Below are 19,455 nucleotides of genomic sequence, written 5' to 3' on the forward strand. Positions count from 1 at the left end.
TGCCCTCTCTTGAAAGTGCCAGCACACTCAGCAAGGTTTGAGACCGCTGGCCTAGAGGCCTGATTAGTGCTGCCTGATAGCTGAGACGATCCTTTGTGCAGAATCTGGCTTATTTTTCACTAGATGCATGGGTTTTTAAAAGAAGAGAGGCAGCTTGAAAACCACTAGCAATAAAGAATCCACTTTGAGATGTTCATGGGCAAAGATATTGAAGTGAACTTTAAACACAGGAATTCCTTGTGAGCATTCAACCGTGTGTAGAAGTTTTAGCAGAGTCACTAGCAAATGACAAAGATTGTCTTTTGGGGATGGAAAATATAGAAATTGTAAAGCATCTGTGCCAAAATAACATAAGAAAGGTAGTGCTGTTTGGCAGATTTTTAGAATACATGCTAACACAACTCTCTGATCTCCAACTTATCCAGACCTTCAGTTTCTCATAATCATGAGGCAGGATTATAGTGGTAATGCTCTTTGGTCATATTAAGGTTACCTGAACTGTGCATTTTAGTGCTTTGAATACTGATAAAGTGCTGCTTAGTAATATACCTTTACCGACAGACCTAATTTGTCATACCTGTGGACAAATGTTTTAACCCGGTGAGAACAAAATAACATGATCAAGTCAACAGGGAGCCTGACAAGCAGGTGGTACATTCAAACTCATGGTGGTCATGGTATTGACAGATTTGTAAAGAAACACACATTGTAAACATACTTTCCCAGTGTCTTTACCCCCATTAATAATATATTCTTTAAGCTGAAGGTCAGACTCTAAAAATGTTATTGAAATGGCCAGGGATTTCCAAAAGTGGTGTAAAGAGCAGGGGAGTACTCAAATTAATAGATGCAACACTACTGTATTACCAATACACTCAAGACTCTTATGCTTGAGAAACACAACATAGCTTTTTAGTTGCCCTCCTTTAATACAATATCCAGAGCTATTTAAAATATTGGAGGCCGGATGTCTTTTTGCTGGATGTCTCTTTGTACTCCAGCTTACCTTTATTGACTAAAAATTCTGCATTCTTCTGAAGTACTGCCTCAGGACAGTACTTGTCTGGTTGACTATGAAAAATGTGTAAATTATGGCATTCTTGAATCAACACTAGAGTGATCTAAACAGTAAAATAGCACATATTACCCTAAGTGGTTATGAGGGTCTCCTGAATTTGTTGGGGGAATTAGCACGGAGACCTAGGCTATGCAAGAGGCCAGGTAAGCAGGATCCCTACCTATATATACTGGGATTTCCTCTGCAGTAGAACTCTCAAATGAACCTGGCTGTAATTAATGAAATTGTTTTTATTACAGAAAATCAAACTTTTTAATTGAAGAGTGCTCAATAAACACACATGCAAGTTCAGAAAATAAAAGATGGTAGCTTTATAGAGACAAAGAAGGGAACTTATTCTATGGGAGTAATAGAGATCTATGCAAGTAATAGAGATCTAAGAAGAATGAGCAAAACTATACACCAGCAGGACACCAGGAAGGACCTTCTACTTGCTGCCACCACTTGGGTATGGTGGAAACAGTCACTTATGTATGGCAGGAGTGGCCGAACTGTGGCTTAGGAGCCTCATGAAACTCTCACATATTGTGTGGCTCCCTGAGGTCAAGGAGGAACTTAATGCAGGCTTACTCTCAAATAAGCATGCTTAGCATCAGGATCTCAGTCAGCCTCTGAGTGCTGACCCATAGGTATTTCTGCTGTATGTGAAGCATGGCAGGTGAAGGAGATAAGGCTTGCAGATGCTTCTCTATCACAGAGGTTGCCCAGAGATTTAGATTGGGGGAAGAGAGTGCAAGAGCTGAGGAAGCCATTTGGAAGGAGGGGCAGAAGTGGATGGCAGTGATAGGGTTCCTTAGTTTCATACCTCTTGTAGGAATTATATTTAGTAACTTTGGTGTCAAGGCAAATAGAGATGCAGAATGATGCAACTGGTGGTCAGTGATTTATATGGTGTGTGCGTGTTTCCTTCTCCCACTGGTGCCAAAAATAATTTACTAACCTTTCCCTATGCTCATTTTATAGGGACTGTTATTCCCAGCATGTTTTTTTTTAAAAATTCCTTCTAGCATGTCGTGTTGTAAAGTTCATAATTAGGCTTCCCAACCCTCCCGCTTTGGCGGGAGACCCCAGGATTTACAGCCTCTTCCCCCGCTCTCCAAAAAAATGGAAGCGGGGGGAAGGAAATGGCACCAAGGAGCGTGGCGAGCTGCCCCATCTCGGAGGAGCAGCTAAGGTGAAGCAGAGAAGAGGCGGCAGCAGCGCAGCGATGTCGCCCGCTCCACTTCACCTCTGAGGTAAAATCAGAGAAGGGGAGGGTGGAGGCAGGCCAGGACCGTGGCGAGCCGCAAATCTGGCTCACCACGGCCCGGCGAATCTGGCTCACCACGGCCAGGACTGTGGCGAGCCGCAAATCTTGAGCCCATCTTGGAGGAGCAGTTACGGTGAAGCGGAGAAGAGGCGGCAGCCGCGCAGCGGTGTCGCCCACTCTGCTCCGCCTCTGAGGTGAAATCAGAGAAGGAGGGTGGAAGGAAGGAAGACATTTAAAAAGGTGTGCCGTCCCTTGAAATGCGATGGCCAAAACACCCGTTGGGGTTCAGTGATGCTTGTCACACCCTTGCTCCTAGCTCCACCCCAGTGTCTCCTGGCTCCACCCCCAAAGTCCCCAGAGATTTCTTGAATTGGACTTGGCAACCCTATTCATAATACATATTTTATCTTTCTGTGCAAAGAAAATATTGAGTTTTAGTAAAGATGTGTGTGTAATACGTGTTTGTGTCTTGTGGCTCTCAAACATCTGATGTTTATTCTATGTAGCTTTTACATTAAACCAGGTTGGCCACTTGTACTATAGGTTGTTGCCTAAAAATATCTAAAATTTAGAGGGAGTAAACTATCTTTAAAAGCATTTTACTCACTCCCAAAAATAATATAGTGTTGGGTTTTTTTAGTTAAGATTCCCAATTTTTCCATTGAAAAAACTCTTGGGGGTGGGAGAGTGCAAAAAAAAATCTTGTGCAGGGAAAAAAAAACCTTTTGCTTTTCTCCTGAATATTTATGGAGATTTTGGGGGGCCTTTACACATCTAGTCAGAATGTATTTCAGGGGTGGCCAAATTTGCTTAATGTAAGAGCCACACAGAAGAATGTTAGATGTTTGAGAACCGGAAAGAAGGAAGGCAAATAGATGGGGGGAGGGAGAGTTGGAAAGAAAGCAACTTTGACTTTAAATGCATTCTCCAACCCGCTGGCTGGTTTGGAGGAGTGATTTAAAGAGACAAATGCCTTCTCCAGGCTGGCTGATGGGGTGGTGGGGGCTTTGAGAGTCACACAATGTGTGTAAATGAGCTACATGTGGCTCCTGATCCACCGTTTGGCCACCTCTGATGTGTGAATCATTGTTAGACTGTGGCTATAATGTCTTACAACCACAAACTTATATAAAGTTTTGCATTTCTGTTGCTCAGCTTTGGCTGTGGAAACCTAACTTGGCTGTCTCTCTGCTTAATCAGCAGTAGGGATGGGCATGAACTGGGCATGAAATTCATCATGAATTTTGTCAAGTTTGTGGTTTGTGAACTCATGGTAGACTCATTACAAACTTCAATGAACTTTTGCCTTGACTTGGATTGCTCAGGCAAGCCTGATCTAATCAGATCTGGGAAACTAAGCACGGTTGACTCTACTTGGATGGGAGACCTGCTTGAAATACCAGTAGTTGGGAGGACAGGGGCAGACTCTGTTCAGCCACCACTCTGAATATCCTCCAGGTCCTCAGTAGGGGTCATTCACCAGAAACTGTAATGACTTCCAGGTATGTGTGCACACAAATACAACCCCCTGAACTTTTAAAGCACTTCATGTGATTCACGCCAGTTTGTGGATAGAGCAGAAAGCAGAGGCTTAAAAAGACTTGGAGTCCCTTTAAACCCCTGCTTTCTGTTCCCAGAAATGCCTAAAAAGCAGCTGCATAGAGGGAAGCAACCTGCTCCCCTCCTGAGCTGTTTCAGGCTGTCTTGTGCAATCCCTTTAAACTTCAAAAGGTCTGCACAAGACAGCCTGAAAAACAACTGAGCAGGTGAACTGTTTTTCAGGCTTTCTGCAGACCCCTTTCAAATGGAGTTTGCGGAGTCACAAACCGGTTTGGTGTGCAAACAAGCCTCCCAGTTCAGTTCGTGGTTTGGACATGAACCACATTTTTCCAATTTGTGCACATCCCTAGTCAGCAGTTAAGATCTTCTATGCATTACATTTGCAAGCATTGACCTTATTTTTGATGGAAACAATGCATTTTTCCTTCATATCAATCCATATTGTGTGCCAAATTAATCTACTTTATAAGATAATTTCAGTTGCTTACACCGTAAATAGTGGAATCCTAAGCACCTATTTTCAGTGAGAAGGGTGGGCTATATACAAAGAAGGTAAATAAATCCATGGACCCGAACTTAGTTATATATACCTTTTACTTCCAAGCTAGACTGAAGTAATGTGCACTGTCTTTGAACATGGAGTATTTAGTAACTTTGGTGTCAAGGCAACCTTGTTAACAGAGGAAGGACTTAATACTCGTATGTAGTTATTTCTTCAGCTAAGAACATCTAGAAAAGCCCAAGGGAAATTATTTTAGAAAATGTTATTTTAGAAACCTATTCTACCATGAAAACTTACTCTTTACATTATATCTTAGTGTTATTCCTTATTCATCATGTAACCATCTTAATGTTAAACATTTATTTTATTTCTTTACAAAATTTATATCCTACCCTATTGCCCTTATAAAGGCTGCCAAGGCAGCTAACAATTTAAAATGGACATGATAGAATACATTATAAAACAGCCATTCCCAAACATACTTTGTTGTAACAATTTTAAAAAGTTTTTAAAAATGTTTAAACACACGCAGTTAAAATACATGCAAAACATAAAACATTGGTTAGGAAGATTGTGTTCACCTCTAGAGTGTAAGCTTGTGACTGACTCCTCCCCCCCTCCCCCCTTCGTTCTTCGGGTTTCCGTGCCCAATTTTGTCACATTCTTAATACATATTAGGGAGACAGTCCCTGTTTCTGTGTGGGGAGGAATGGAGAGCCAGCTTGGTGTAGTTTATCTTGGCTGTTTCCCTTGAGTCTTAAATCTCAGGTATCAGTCAGAGCAAACTCATTAAAATGAAAATTGAGAATATGACAACCTTAGAGTGATATGTTCTAGGGTTCAGAATAACTGTGAGAACAAGCATCTGTGCTGAGAACAGTGTTGCTATTTATTTTGCCTGTAATAATCCCTCCCACTTATGCTACATTTGCTGAGAACAAATAAGTGGTGGTATTGTAAACCCAACAGCTAAAACTGCTAGCAGTTTGCACTGGTTCCCTGTATTTAATGCTCGTGAGCATATAAGTGGATCCCTCATAGGCATGTACATGATAGAATAAATGTAAACTGTACATGATAGAATACATTATAAAATTATCATTTCCAAACATACTTTGTTGAAACAGTTTTAAAATAGCTTTTAAAATGTTTACACACAGACACGTTTGGATATGTGAATGTTTCTGGGCTTGCCCAGATTTACATCTAAGAAATCCTGAAGAGAAACAATAGAGAGAAAATATGAAAAGGAAACTATAGTGACTGGGGTTGTTTTGCCGCATATGTGATTGGTGTATGATCTCAGCACTCATCTAGCGACAAAAATCTGCACAGAGGCATTAAATTAAGTAAAGTGCATTAGACCCACAGCTCATGTCTCATATTTTATTCTCCCAAGACAGTTGCTTCAAGTACAACTACTTACCAGTTGTCTTTCTCTCCCACGCCTTCAGTTGCCTCTGCTAGCGATCTCCCAAGTGACATTGAGCCATTTCCTTCATCTTCTCTCTGTAAATAGCGGAATTCATCTTCATTTAATTGTGAGCATGTATGTGTGCACTCACCTGGAAATCATGGTGACCTCTGATGACTGACTCTTACTGGGGCCTGGAAGATATTCAGAGAGGTGGCTGAATATAGCTTACTCTGCCTCCCTGGCATTTCAAGGAGGTCTCCCATCCAGTACTTGCCAGAGTCAACCCTGCTCAGCTTTCAAGATCTGATGAAATCAGGCTTGCCTGAGCTATCCTGGTCATGGCTTCACTTAGCTTTTTCTGTTGTGATTAAACATTTTGGGTGGGGAGTAGGAAATCTGAGTTGGTGAGCCCCATTTTCTTGTGAAATAGATGCAAATTCTTTGCATAAAGCATTGCAATAAATATATTCTAAATTGCAACATACCATCAAGTGAACTATCAGTGCACCAGAGAAGTTGCATTTATGTATCTGGTGTGTGTTGTCAGACGAAGTTCTCATAAAGCTTTGGACAAATGTTTTTAAACGGAGATTGTAATAACGTCTCCCACAGGTTGTGAAGATGAGCAGGATTTTGCAGCACTTAGTCCATTAAACTAGTTTGCAGTTTCAACAGAAATTATTGTACTGTGGCAGGGCAACCTCTGATGCTTATTTCCTGGCTTTATTCTGAGAGGAAAGGCTAAAATCACTTTGGGCAGTTAGCCAGGCTTGTCAGCTGCAGCTTTTATAGTGCTTCGGTAATACTGGAGCAAAATGAGCTGCAGCCAGACTGCAGAGCAAGTAATAATAGCACTTGGATTAGAACTGTGTGTTGCTCATAAATGAAATATTAAAGATGCTTGGACAAGCATAGTTTTTAAGCTGGAACGTATTTGCATTTTTATTCCATACATGATTTTATTGGAGCACTCTTAATATCTGGGAGAGTAAGGGGAATAGTTAGTTAAATAGCTTGGATTACAAGCATTATCTATAGCTCTAATCGTACAGATGCTTTTATTTATTTAATTTTGGGAGCAGTGAAATTTTGTGTGATGTGGCACTAGAGAGCTGTGTAAGGATCATGTATATGATTTTAATTCATCCCTGTGACCTTTTAGCCATCTGTCAAAACCACACCTTTTGTGTGTTTTCCTCTTTGAAAGTATACTGTGGTCTATGAACCTAGTAAATGAAGCGGATTACTTAACAGTAACTGTGAGTGATCGCATAGGGTCCCAAATCCCTTTTCAGCTTTTCCATTGGCTTTTAAAAATCCTATTACACGATTGCTTTTGCAGGTGAAGAATACAGGAGGATAAAAAGCTATACATGTTTATTAGTTTCTGTGTCCTCCACTGTGAATTCCAAACTTCTGTCTTTTTCCGTGGCTGCTTCCTTTGGTACACATGTTGTGAGTCTTTAAAAAAATCAGGTGGTCTCAGAGAATATTTTACTGTACAGCAGCATGGGCTGAACCTGATAAATAAGGCAGGAGATTTCTTTGAAAGTGTCCCAGAAGCTTATACATATCATGGGATGTGGAAGTCAGTGTGTTTCTTTGAGAGCATGAGATAAGACAATTGAGTAATCTCAAATGATTTAGGTTCAAGTTGTGTCACCCAAGTGATGATATCATTGGGGCATGAATAGGAGGCTGGAACTAAGCCAGGTAACAAAACTTCTGGCCCAGGCTACCCCGATCTTGTCAGATCTCAGAAGCTAAGCAGGGTTTGCCCTGCTTAGTATGTGGATGGGAGAGACCAAGGAATGTATTTGGATGGGAGGCCAGGGTTGCAGCGTGGAGGCAGGCAATGGCAAACCACCTCTGAATGTCTCTTTATCTTGAAAACCCCACAGAATTGCTATACTTCAGAAGTGACTTGAGAGCAAATAATAATAACAATTCTCTTGAGCTTTTAGAGCCAGTGACCAAAGAAAGAGACCCTTATACTACTTCCTACTATATAGTTTTGTGAGCTGCTATGGTAGTCCTTCAGTTTGGGCATTTTATTACAGAAGGAGGCCACTAGACTGCCTGCTGCACTTTTTGCGACTGGCCTTATGTCTGCTTTTTGCCTCCTGTTCTGTCCACTCTAGCTTATATCCTGCTTTGGCCCAAGTCATACAACCATAGGTTTAGTTCCTCACCTGTGCTAGAAACAGTATACATGCCTGACTCCTCTGCTCAGGCCATCTAAAGCCTTGATAGAATGTCTCTACTTCTAGGCATACACAGCAGCTCTTATATAGCCCAAGGCAGCTAAAAGTATTATTTCATTTGGCGCCTCACATCTATAATGCACAATATCAAGTGAGATGAATAAGGGATCCCAAAGCCTACCTCTCAGACTGAAATGATGGAACTGGTAATTAGGGGGGGAAATGACGTGCCAAGTGAAACCCCTGTGTCCAGAAATAAGAGAAACAGGAAAAAATAAAATGCCATTTTCTTTTTCACAACTTCGGGAAGATAGCAAATTGCTTGGAAAATGCTGTGACATTGCCAGGTTGCAGTCAGAAGAACAAACTAACATTCAATTGATATAAATATATTTTCCAATGAACATTTTATTTAAACGACTGTCACTAGAGTTCAGGGTGGTTTTTTCTGAGGATGTGGCATGGAGTACAGGGGTAAAAATTCACCAAGCTTTAGTTGGAGTAGAAATTGCTTATAATGTGATTCTTGAAGACTTGCTGGATAATGTCTTTGCTCTCGGGAGAAATTAATCCATCTGTATCTGATGAAGGGAGCTTCGAGTCTCCAAAGCTTATACTAAAAAAATCTTGTTGGTCTCTTAGGTGCTACTGGACTTGAATCTAGCAAATCCATCTTTGTCAACCTGTGTTGTTGGCTACCTGTGTGACTGCAGAAGAAAGTTGCTTTCTGCCTTTCCTGCACATCCTTGGTGGAAAGGTCTTGCATAAGTAAACCTTGCTGATATAGAAAGCTTTGGAACATATACTGGGGAAGGACCATCCTTTAAATTTTCAGAATCTTATAACTTGACCCTGCATGCATAATTTTCATGTATGGACTTTCTTCATTTATGGTCCACCTTTCTTGGGGAGACTCAAGGCAATTTACAGAATAAGAAATGTAGCTTGTTTCTAATGTGACTGATTGTCTGGTAAAGGGTTTTAGTGCATGTGTGTGTGAGTGGTGGGGAGAAGGTGGTTATGAAAATGAAGAACTCTGAATGTATTTTAAAAACAGCAATTATTTGAGCAGGAGGGCAAAGCAGTTAGATTTGACTGGGAGAGACCCGAATTCAAATGCCAGCTGAGCTGTCTATTTGCTGGACGGTTTTGATAGTAGTTGGTTAAAATGAGTCCCTTCCTGTGTTTCCCCCAAAGTGCATTTTAAAAAGCAGCTTGAATATTAGTTGTGTGGGCTCTTGCATCTAGATTGTGGTTCCTGTTGGCTTTAGTTCTACTATACATACACAGCAGCAGTATTACTTGTTGCCTCTTGTGGTTCTTGAGAATGATTGGTAGGAGAAAGTGGTATGGTATGTCTGGAGTCATAAGAATACGGTGGACTACCAATTCTAATGATTAAATCGGAACTATCAGAAAATGTTAGAACTAAAAAGTGTGGTGTGCCTGTCTTATCGGAACTCTGTAATCAAGCAGTTAAGTTTTTTTTTAAAGGTTTAGCTTCCAAAGTTTCAAATTAAAAGTTTCACTCAGTTCTTTGTTCTTTAGTGCAATGGAAACCTTCTGTTTGTCCAGAATGGAATCTGTGGCTAGCAGTTCTGGGAATGCACTCTTTCCTCAGAGGTGCTTCCCAGAAACATAGACAGGTGTTCATATTGCCTGGTGTACATTCTGACAATTCATTCAGAATGCATCTGTCGTGGATTCTTTCCTGATCTTTCTTGTGAGTAGGTGGAGATGAACAAGCTTATCCCTGTAAATAAGGTATTTATTAAAGCTCAACATTTTGATTACAAGGATAATAAAATTCATTTTATTGTCCACCTTTTTCCAGGTCCATCGTGCTATTGAGGAAAGGTAGTTTAAAATCATTGTGTGCTTGAATCTAAATTGTGATTAATTAATCTTATTTCTAATAGCCATTAGGGTTTGCTCACACGGATAGACAGTACTGATTAAAATTTTGTACAACAGATCCAAGTTTGCAGAAAAATGTAAAACATTTTTAAAATAAAGAAGAGGATTTAAAATACCCTAAAACAGTAGCAGCACTTCTTGCATATATGCAGGTATTCTGTGCATATAGTGGGGGGAACTCAGGAGGTTTTAAATTGCTGTAGCAATCAAGAATGGCAGCTTAGTGCATAAAGGAGGGAAGTGGTGGGATTGGGGGGAAAGCAAGAGTGGGGAGTAGAAAAGGGATTAAAGAGATTCCCCCTCCCTTGGGCAGCAATGAGGGGAATAGAACAGAAGAAGATGATGATACTGGATTTATATCCCGCCCTCCACTCCGAAGAGTCTCAGAGCGGCAGAACAAGGGTGGTGGTAGGGAAAGTGTTTGCTGGAAAGCATAGTGAAGAAAAGTTGGACAAGGAGACAGTGGATGTGAAGAAGTATAAGTGGATGGAAAGGCAGACAGGAAGATTGTGTTTGGGAGAAAGTAGACTAGGAGCAGCATGCATGAGGCAGGGTAAGCAGAGATGGTACAAGAAGGAGCAGTTGGAGGCTGAGGGAAGGAAAATCTCTGTATTCATGAATCCTCAGTGGTCTTGTACTAGATGTTTTTAAGTACTAGCTATTTTTAAGTGCACAAATAGCAAAAACTGTGTTTAAATGTTTTTTCTTATAAAAGTTGCCTCACCAACTGCATGCAAGTTGTCTTTTCATAAAAGTCAGCCCTAAATTTAAACAGTACTGATATGATTCATCTTATCAGTGGAGCAACCTCACCTTCAAGAATGAAGTATGATTGCCTTTATTAACATTATATCTTTCCCCTGTATTGTAGGCTGATCCTGCCTGTGGTGTTTGAAAGGAGTAGTTTGTGAAAAGCTTATGCATTTATCCTTTTTGTAAAGAAGATTACTGTGTATGTAGAAGCTATGGAGTGACTCTCAAATACAAATGTGTGGACTGTCCAGGCTACTATCCCATTTTCCTACTGCATTCAAGAATCTAAACACATTGTTGTTTCATTGCTATCTTGGTTTCCTTTTCTCTTTGGTATGTTCTTGCTTTAGTGTCTTGACCCGGTGAATAAATTCCCATTAGCCCATTGTTTTGGGCTACTTGGAAAAGCATACAGATGCTATATAGGAAATTTTGTCTAAGGATGTGTGGGAATTAGAAATCAACCAAAACACTGTGATGATGATAACAATAATAAATTTTTATTTATACCCCGCCCTCCCCGCTGAAGAAGGTTCAGGGAGAAAAGCCCCATCAGTGGTTGTCACTGTCTTGGACAGACAGGTTACGTAGGGGTACAGTTTCAACATTTATTCTGAAGATGCATGAGAACTGCGTGTGATGCTTACAAATGAACATGTGTTTTGACAATTGACTTCATGGTTCAGTTTGCAGATAATGCTTCATACTGGAGTATTTCTGTGTACAAAATTCATTAATCCCAAAACTTGATAGCCATGCACATTCTTCACTTGATTATTATGCTCATTAGGTGATGACTGTCATGTACAAAAGTAGAAACCAGGACCGGATCTACATGTTTTTTGAGGGGGGAGCAAAATTAAAAACGACTCCCCCTTATGGGCCATTCTGTCTTATGGTCCCATAGAACAGGGGTGGCCAATGGTAGCTCTCCAGATGTTTTTTGCCTACAACTCCCATCAGCCCCAGCCAGCATGGCCAATGGCTGGGGCTGATGAGAGTTGTAGGCAAAAACATCTGGAGAACTACCATTGGCCACCCCTGCCATAGAATACAATGGACTCTATACCCAATTTGGCACCCACCTTCCGTCAGCACTCAGGGCAAACACCCCCCTCTGCCCGCCCCTAGATCCGGCCCTGGTAGAAATCTTCATTATTTGATCACCACAAACTATATTTTATCAATGGAGGCAATTTATTCTTTCACTTGTGAGGGAAGAAATCCAATGAGACACGTGCATCTGTGAGTTGGCCTCCAGTTTTTTGTACTGGTGAATTTCTCTCTGATTCTTCTCTGATGAGAACAAGGATAGAAATCAATTCCCAGATGCTTATAAGCATTCAACTCTAAAATTGTTGGAGTCTACCTCACAGTGAGTAGGCAGCAGCATAACCTGTGGTATTCTCACTATCCTCAGATGGAACTTGAGTTTTACTTTTTATTATATACAGGAGTGAGATGTGAACAGTCTCACATAACCATATTCTCTCTTTCCCCCTCCCATATTTCTTTGTCCATTCTCCTTCCTCCCCCATAACACAATACTAGAGCTCCAAGCGGGAGTGGAAGCCTCTCGAGGATCGCAGCTGCACCGATATCCCATGGCTGCTGCTGTTCATTGTGTTTTGCATTGGAATGGTAAGTAACAAAGGAACCACATTCAAAGGGCATCTGCTCATGTATTGCACGCCCCCCCCCTCCGCCCCAGGCAGGATCAGTTTACTCTTTCCTTGTCAAAAGATTAGTTTTAAGACTTTGGTCATGCTTAAGAGCCCCATGGCGCAGAGTGTTAAAACTGCAGTACTGCAGTCCTAAGCTCTGCTCACGACCTGAGTTTGATCCCCGGTGGAACCTGGGTTTTCAGTTAGCCGGCTCTAGGTTGACTCAGCCTTCCATCCTTCCGAGGTCGGTAAAATGAGTACCCAGCTTGCTTTGGGGGAAGTGTAGATGACTGGGGAAGGCAATGGCAAACCACCCCATAAAAAGTCTGCCGTGAAAATGTTGTGAAAGCAACGTCACCCCAGATTCGGAAATGACTGGTGCTTGCACAGGGGACCTTTCCTTTTTCCTTGGTCATTCTAAAGAGCAGTGACAGAATACTAGCAATACTCATTGGAGCATGTTTGTGTAATATTCAGTTTATCTTTTGTGTCAAGAATTGCTATGAGGTCCCCCTTCTGTCAACACACCTTAATGCAGAATGTGAACCACTCTGTTTAAACGCTGCTTTAAAACATGCTTGCATTGAGGGTTTCTTCTCTTTCCTCTCAACCTTTCATGTTTTTTTTCCTGAAGTGTTGTTCCGTAAGAGCTTCAAGCAGAATACATGTTTAATCTTAAGATTAAACATAAAAACTAGCGCACCAGCCAATACTGTTGGAAGTAAAACAGCCTTCTGTCATACCAGAGTTAGCATTTGGATATTAAAAGCCTGAGGTGGGGTGGTAGTGGTGAGATACATTACTGTCTTAAACTGTGACAAAAAGCTGTACAAGGATGTTTTAAGGGTGAACCTTCTCCATTCTTGTGGTGTTACCACTGGGAGGGCTGTACCCTGAGCACTAAGACATTTTAATCTCCTTGGCATCTGGAGAAGATTCTCTCCTGCTGCTCTTGGGGGTGTATGTGGAAGGAAGCAATCCCAATGGACTTATGTATCCTGTGCTGGCTAGGTGCCTGTAAAGCAGAGTCAGGTTTATAAATAAACAGCCTGCATAGAATGGCATCCCTACTAGCATAGCTGATCTGTCTGCACAGTTGGCTTTGCTGGAGGGACCTTGCGTGGTCTGGAGGCTGAAGACTTGTAGTGACAGCTACTGGTGCCAGACTTATCTCTCAAATACTGGAGCAGGCTCAGATAGATCCATTCTGTCCCTATGCTCCTCATTGGTGTCATGGTCACTGGGTGGTAGCAGCATGACACCATGCCGTGAGGTAGGGCTTTAAAATGATCAGCAACGCTTTGAATTGGACTTGGAAATTTAGCAAGAACCCTTGTGCTTTGTCCCCAGTGAAGGGCTAACAGCTGTATTCTGCATTAGCTGTGCTTTGCTGAACCACTTTTTCAGTGGCTGATTCATATCTTAAGAAACTACTGCAGCCAGCATATAGAACTGGATTGATTAAATGCATGTTTGGCCATTGCTGCCACCTGTTTATGGCAACTCAGGTCAAAGCACCCATCTTATATCTGGGTCTATTTTATATAAAGCTCTTTTTCGGTATGCTGCAGAGGCAGAGTTTTAATATTCCATCTTTTATGTAACAAATGTATATATTCACATAATATGTAATGTTACAGATTCCATTTTTAGGTATACTGTCTCCTTTATCAGAACAAACATCAAATGCATTTCAAAGAGCGAGTGAAATTGGAACAGAGGCATTTCTGCTTTGTACACCTGACAGACATACTGGGAGGCTGTTGTTAAAAAGAACTGAATGCAGTTTGCCATTGAAAGCTTTCGTTCTCCTCTCCTTTCTTCCCAGGGTCTTATTTGTGGCTTTTCAATAGCTACTGGAGCAGCTGCAAGATTGACTTCAGGATATGACAGTTACGGAAATATCTGTGGACACAAGAATGTAAAAATAGAGGGAATAGACAACAGTGGTTTAGACCTCACAGAAAAGAAGTGAGTATCTGATCCCAGTGCTGTTGTTTTTGTTTCAATAGCTAGGGAAATACAGTCTGCTCCCATTTGGCTGTGGATTACAATTACTTGGATAAGAATAATAATAATGGATTTCTTTGTGTAAGTTCAAGTTGTACTTTTTTGTCGGGCGGGGGCATTCTCTCATTAATGGCTTCTCTGTCAGAATACCTGTAAGAACGTAATGTTTAACCAATTTGCATCTCTATGAACAAAGTACTCCAAGGTATCAGGTAAAAATTTCTTAATTGCTCTTTTTAAAAGTTTTTTGTCCTACCTTTTCTTCATAAAATTAGTGCAAGTTACCCAGATGTGTGCTTGCATGAACATCTACAGGCATGGTTGACAGCTGCTATTGTAATGTCTAGCCTCCTGCTGCTTTTGCTCTGGGTGTTTGTTTGTGCTTTGAACTGCAATGGCCACAGGGCAGCCCCAGCCCTGCCCAGAATGGCTGCTGAGCTTACATTCACCAGCTTCTGCCCCCTGTACTTTGGTCACAGAACCCAACTGCTCCCTTCTTGGTGATTAGCAGTAACTGAGATTAATGAGAGGCAGATGTTGTTTCAGTGTTGTCTTCACAGTCCTCAGAAGTCTTGTTGCTACTCCTGGATGCTGTTGTTCAGGCTAGGGCAGCCATGGGGGTAAAAACTTACCCAAAATGGCCATGCCATTAGTCTCTGTAGAGATTTTGGGTCTTTCCCTGAGCTTGAGTAGAAGTTGATTTTCTTCAGAAGTATGCTGAGTGCTTGCCTTTCCAGGGATGCTGCTTCTTGAACAGTCATGCCATTTCCATTTAGTAAAATGCCTTAGAGCAAATTTACACTGCAAAATAGAGGTTACTATTATGTATCATGGCCCCGTCCCACCAACCCCCAGCAGTCCTGGGAATTGTCTGTGAAGGTACTGAGAGTTTGCAGAGTCTCATACAACTGCAGTTCCCTGAGAAGAAGGAAGGACTACTAAACCAGCAGCTGTGCCCTGACTTTGCTATTCCAGTGGCTGGTAGGGCAGGGCTGGCCGTCCCATTAGGCAAGTTAGGCATTTGTCTAGGGCAGAGCCATAGCCAGGGCACTCCCACATTTGGGCCCTCCCACCTACCCTCACTCCTGGGCAATGTAAAGCACCCAGGAGCGGAAGCAGTGCGATGCACAAGTGCAGGGGAGCTGGCCAGCTCCTTTGCTTGTGTGTGGAGGACTCCCACCCGTCGCCACCGCCCTTGCTGCAGTGCTTGCTCGTGTGGCCCTGGAGTTGCTGCTGCAGCACAGCGGCAAGAAACAGGCGGCCAACATGGGAGATGGGGCAGGCGGCAGAGGGCAGCGCACGGCAGCCTTTCTTTGGCAGCAGTGCACCCTCAAACTGCCCCTGCCTGCCAAGAAGGGTGGTGGTGGGGTGTGGGGGGGGCACGGGGCAGCAAGCCTGCCTGGGGCCCCCCGCCCCCTAGGGCCGATCCTGTGGTAGGGCAATATGATTGCAGGCTGGAGCTTGTGCATCTCCAATATGTGTGAAGGTGTCTTGAATGTTTTAAGAGTAAGTGGGGGGTAATAAGTATTACTAAGCTATTTCCTTTGCAAATATGAAAAAAAATATTGAAAATGAAGCCCTGGAGGAACAGTGACGAACGCTGTTGGCAGCATGGAGTTCATGAACAGCCTTATACTGAATCAAAGCATTGGTTTATCAAGGTCATTATTTTCTCCAAGGTCTTGGGCAGGGGTCTTTCACATCACCTGCTACCTGGTCATTTTAGCTGGTGATGCCAGGGACTGAACCCCTGACCTTCCATGTGCCACTGAGCCACAGCGATTTCCCATGTTGATTGAAAGTCAAAGGGGAACCATGCTACTGAGATTTTACATTTAACAGTCTGACTCTGCAGATTCTGCTTTGCCAAAATGAAAAGGACAAGAGGTCAAAACCAAACATTAAGGAGCAGAGGCCAAAAAATGTTCAAAATGCTAGAATAAATCAAAATTAAAATCAAATTGTTGAATAGTAATGTGCATTTGAATTTTGCCCATTTTTATCTATTGTATTTACACCTATGTTTGCTTTTTTTCTTCAAAATTCAGTGAGCAGTAAGGCAAAAGGGAAACCTGTTGAAAGAAAGTTAATCGATCATTTGTTGCTGATAAAAGGGCACTTGAGGGAAAGGGGGGCAGTTTTTGCTGGCTTTTTCTGCCCTCCCTACCTCTGATTGCAACCCCTCACATTATAGTCCCCTAATCCCAGGTGCAGTGGGAAGGTTTTCTTCCACAAGCAGAACGTTGTTAGTGGTTCTTTAGGTTCAAACAATCACTTGTGCTATGGAAGGTTTGACAAAGGAAGAAGTGGGACTTTAGAGGGGGGAAAGTGGATCTATGTAATGGGGACATTTATCCTTGTAATATGTTTTGCTGTACTGTAAATAATAATATTCATATTGCAGAAAGCTGCAAAAACAGCTGAGCGGCTGGGAGCACTCCCCGCTGCTCAGCTTTTTGGGCTTTATTGTACAGTGCCTTTAAATGGACTGCATTAAAAAGCCAGAAGACAGGGAGCAGCCTGTCCAGGACTGGGGTTGGGTGCCACTTCAACAGGGGAAGACCCTGTCTGTCGCTCGGTGATCCAGGAGAGCCTTGGGGGGTTCACCCATCCTCCCTCCTTGCCTGAGGATGCCCCTGACACCCAGACTTCCGAGTGGGAACTCACCGAGGAGGCCGGTGGAGCAGGAGAAGCCAGCAGCGGAGAAGGGGCGGCCAGCAGCAAGACAGAAGAAATGGCTGCCCAGGAACCCAGGGTGGGGGTAGGGGAGGTGGCACCAGCAGGGAAGGAAGCCTCTCCAACCTGGAGAACTATGTGGGTTGGGCATTCCCTGGGTCTGACCTGCTTTCTCCTGGGCCCGGCTTTACTGCCACTGCTGGAAGACACCAAACCCCGTGTGGTTCCTGGGCTAGTGTGACCTCCTTCCTTCCAGCACCCCAGGCTGCTGTGCTGGGCTTCGCTGCTGTATTTGCTGCCCTACTGCAGTACTTTTAAACAAGGCCATGAACCACAAACTGAACCGCTTTGTGGTTCGGTTCATGGTTTGGCCATGAACTGAACCACATTTTTGTGGTTCATGCCTATCCTTCTCCAGGAACCCCCCTGCTATAGTACAGTATTAAGTAGAATTAACACACCATATATCTTTTTCATTTCTTTTGAGTGTTCTGCAAAAGGTTCTCCATCTGCTCAGCAGCTTGACTTAACAGATGGTTTTAGTGTAAGATAAGATATTGTGTGCAATTTTCCTATCCTTTTTTTTTATCCAAATGTTTGTTAAAATATATTTTTTAAAGAATGTCATCTTTTGAAACCCCATTAGGGGAAAATGAGAAATCCTTAGTTGTTTTTTTTGTTGTTTCTAATTTTTTTTTTAAAGTAATGGAACTTGCAGATGAAGAAAGGCAGAAAAAGGCTATAGCTTTCTTTTAAATTTCTTGTAAATCTTCGCACTTCTGTAGAAAACACTTCAACGTCAAAAATGTCCATTTCAGAAAACAGAAATATTCAGAAAAAACCTGATTTATTAAAATAATAAATATTCAAATTGAACTTACCAAGTAGATTCTCTTGAAGATAGTTTTTAACTTTGTACAAAAAATTAAGTGGAAACTTCAGCTAGTTCACAACTCATTTCTATCATACAGCATCAGTTTCAGGATGATGGAATTTGCTGCCAGCTTTCCACCCAGTAAACATAGACAGTGCTCCATTTTAAATGTTTGAAATGTGTCATGTACATTCTTAGTAATCCTTACGACAGTCCCATAGGTCAGCCTTTATTGTCCTCATATTGGGGTGGGGTGCATGAGGCTGAGAGAATAGTTGTTGCCTAAGGCCATCTAATGAGAATAACCGGGTAGGAGGGAATGAATGGAAAAGGCTACTTGATTGAAGGAGTAGGGTTTACTTGTAGTGCTGGAAATAATCCCTTGGTTGTTTGTGGGGGGGGGGGGGGGACTTTACAAAAGGATCAATTTAAGGAAGGGGTTTGGAGTGCAAATTTAGTAATAGCATTTATTTAGCCCTTTTTCCTGAGTTTCATCTTGTATGCATGATCCCTGTAAAAAGCATACCTTATTTTTATTTTAAAAATTAGCATGACAGAAGATATTGCAGAAATTGATAGGGGCAGGCATATTGATGTGGCTTGGAGAAAAAAAGTAAATAGCACGTGATCCTAACGATAAGCCTCTGTTCTCTGTTTAAGCAGTTGGAAACATTGGAAAAGACAAAAGCTGTTTCCTCACTATGAGTATTTAATGCATTAAGAAACAGCATGAGAGGTGCAGGTGTCTTTAGAGCATTTAAGAGAATGTATGAGCTAACATGGTAAGCCCAGAAGACAATTGGTGTAGATAGGGTAATGATCAAGCTTGCCTTTTGAATTGTTGTAATGAAGCTCTAACCGAGTGTGCTGCTTGCTGTTTCTTTATCATGGTGGTTCAGCAATATAGAGATGTCTAGAGGAATGACAGGAAATCAATGGAATTGGAAAACCTAGGCAGCACATACATACACCTCTGATTCAGGACTGTTTTAGTTACTATGACAGCTTGCTGTACTTTTAAAGGTGAATGCTTAGATCTATGTTGTTAAGGGTTTTTGATCCTTAATTTATGTCTGCAGAATTCAGAAAATTTCTCAGGACAATTAGTAAGGGAAACTTTTACCGTAGTGCTGGATAGCAGCCCTGCAGTTTTTGATAGGAATATTTCACAGCAACAAGACCGTAGATTTATATCCCACACTTCTCTCTGAATTAGAGTCTCAGAGCAACTTACAATCTCCTTTATCTTCTTCCCCCACAACAGACACCCTGTGAGGTGGGTGGGGCTGAGAGAGCTCTCACAGCAGCTGTCCTTTCAAGGACAACTCTGCAAGAGCAATGGTTGGCCCAAGGCCATTCCAGCAGCTGCAAGTGGAGGAGTGAGAAATCAAACCTGTTTCTCCCAGATAAGAGTCTGCACACTTAACCACTACACCAAACTGGCTCTCAACCCAAGCAAACCATGCCCTAGGCTCTTACATAAAGTGTAAGGTAATGCAATATCAATTGGGGTGAGGAAGAACATATTGGGAAAGTTGATATATTAGCGGA

General features: G+C 42.1%; 1 protein-coding gene across 2 annotated transcripts in view; it reads left to right on the top strand.

The window, feature by feature from the left end:
• SLC44A1 (solute carrier family 44 member 1) overlaps positions 1 to 19,455 on the top strand; it is an 89,025-nt gene that overhangs the window by 12,741 nt on the left and 56,829 nt on the right. For both annotated transcript variants that reach the window (XM_060237106.1, XM_060237107.1), the window contains exons 2-3: positions 12,232 to 12,321; positions 14,173 to 14,315. In XM_060237106.1, the coding sequence (XP_060093089.1) occupies positions 12,232 to 12,321; positions 14,173 to 14,315 (233 nt within the window). The remainder of the gene's footprint in view (positions 1 to 12,231; positions 12,322 to 14,172; positions 14,316 to 19,455) is intronic.

This window comes from Heteronotia binoei, chromosome 4 (assembly GCF_032191835.1).
Source record: "Heteronotia binoei isolate CCM8104 ecotype False Entrance Well chromosome 4, APGP_CSIRO_Hbin_v1, whole genome shotgun sequence".
In the NCBI taxonomy this organism is placed as follows: domain Eukaryota; kingdom Metazoa; phylum Chordata; class Lepidosauria; order Squamata; family Gekkonidae; genus Heteronotia; species Heteronotia binoei.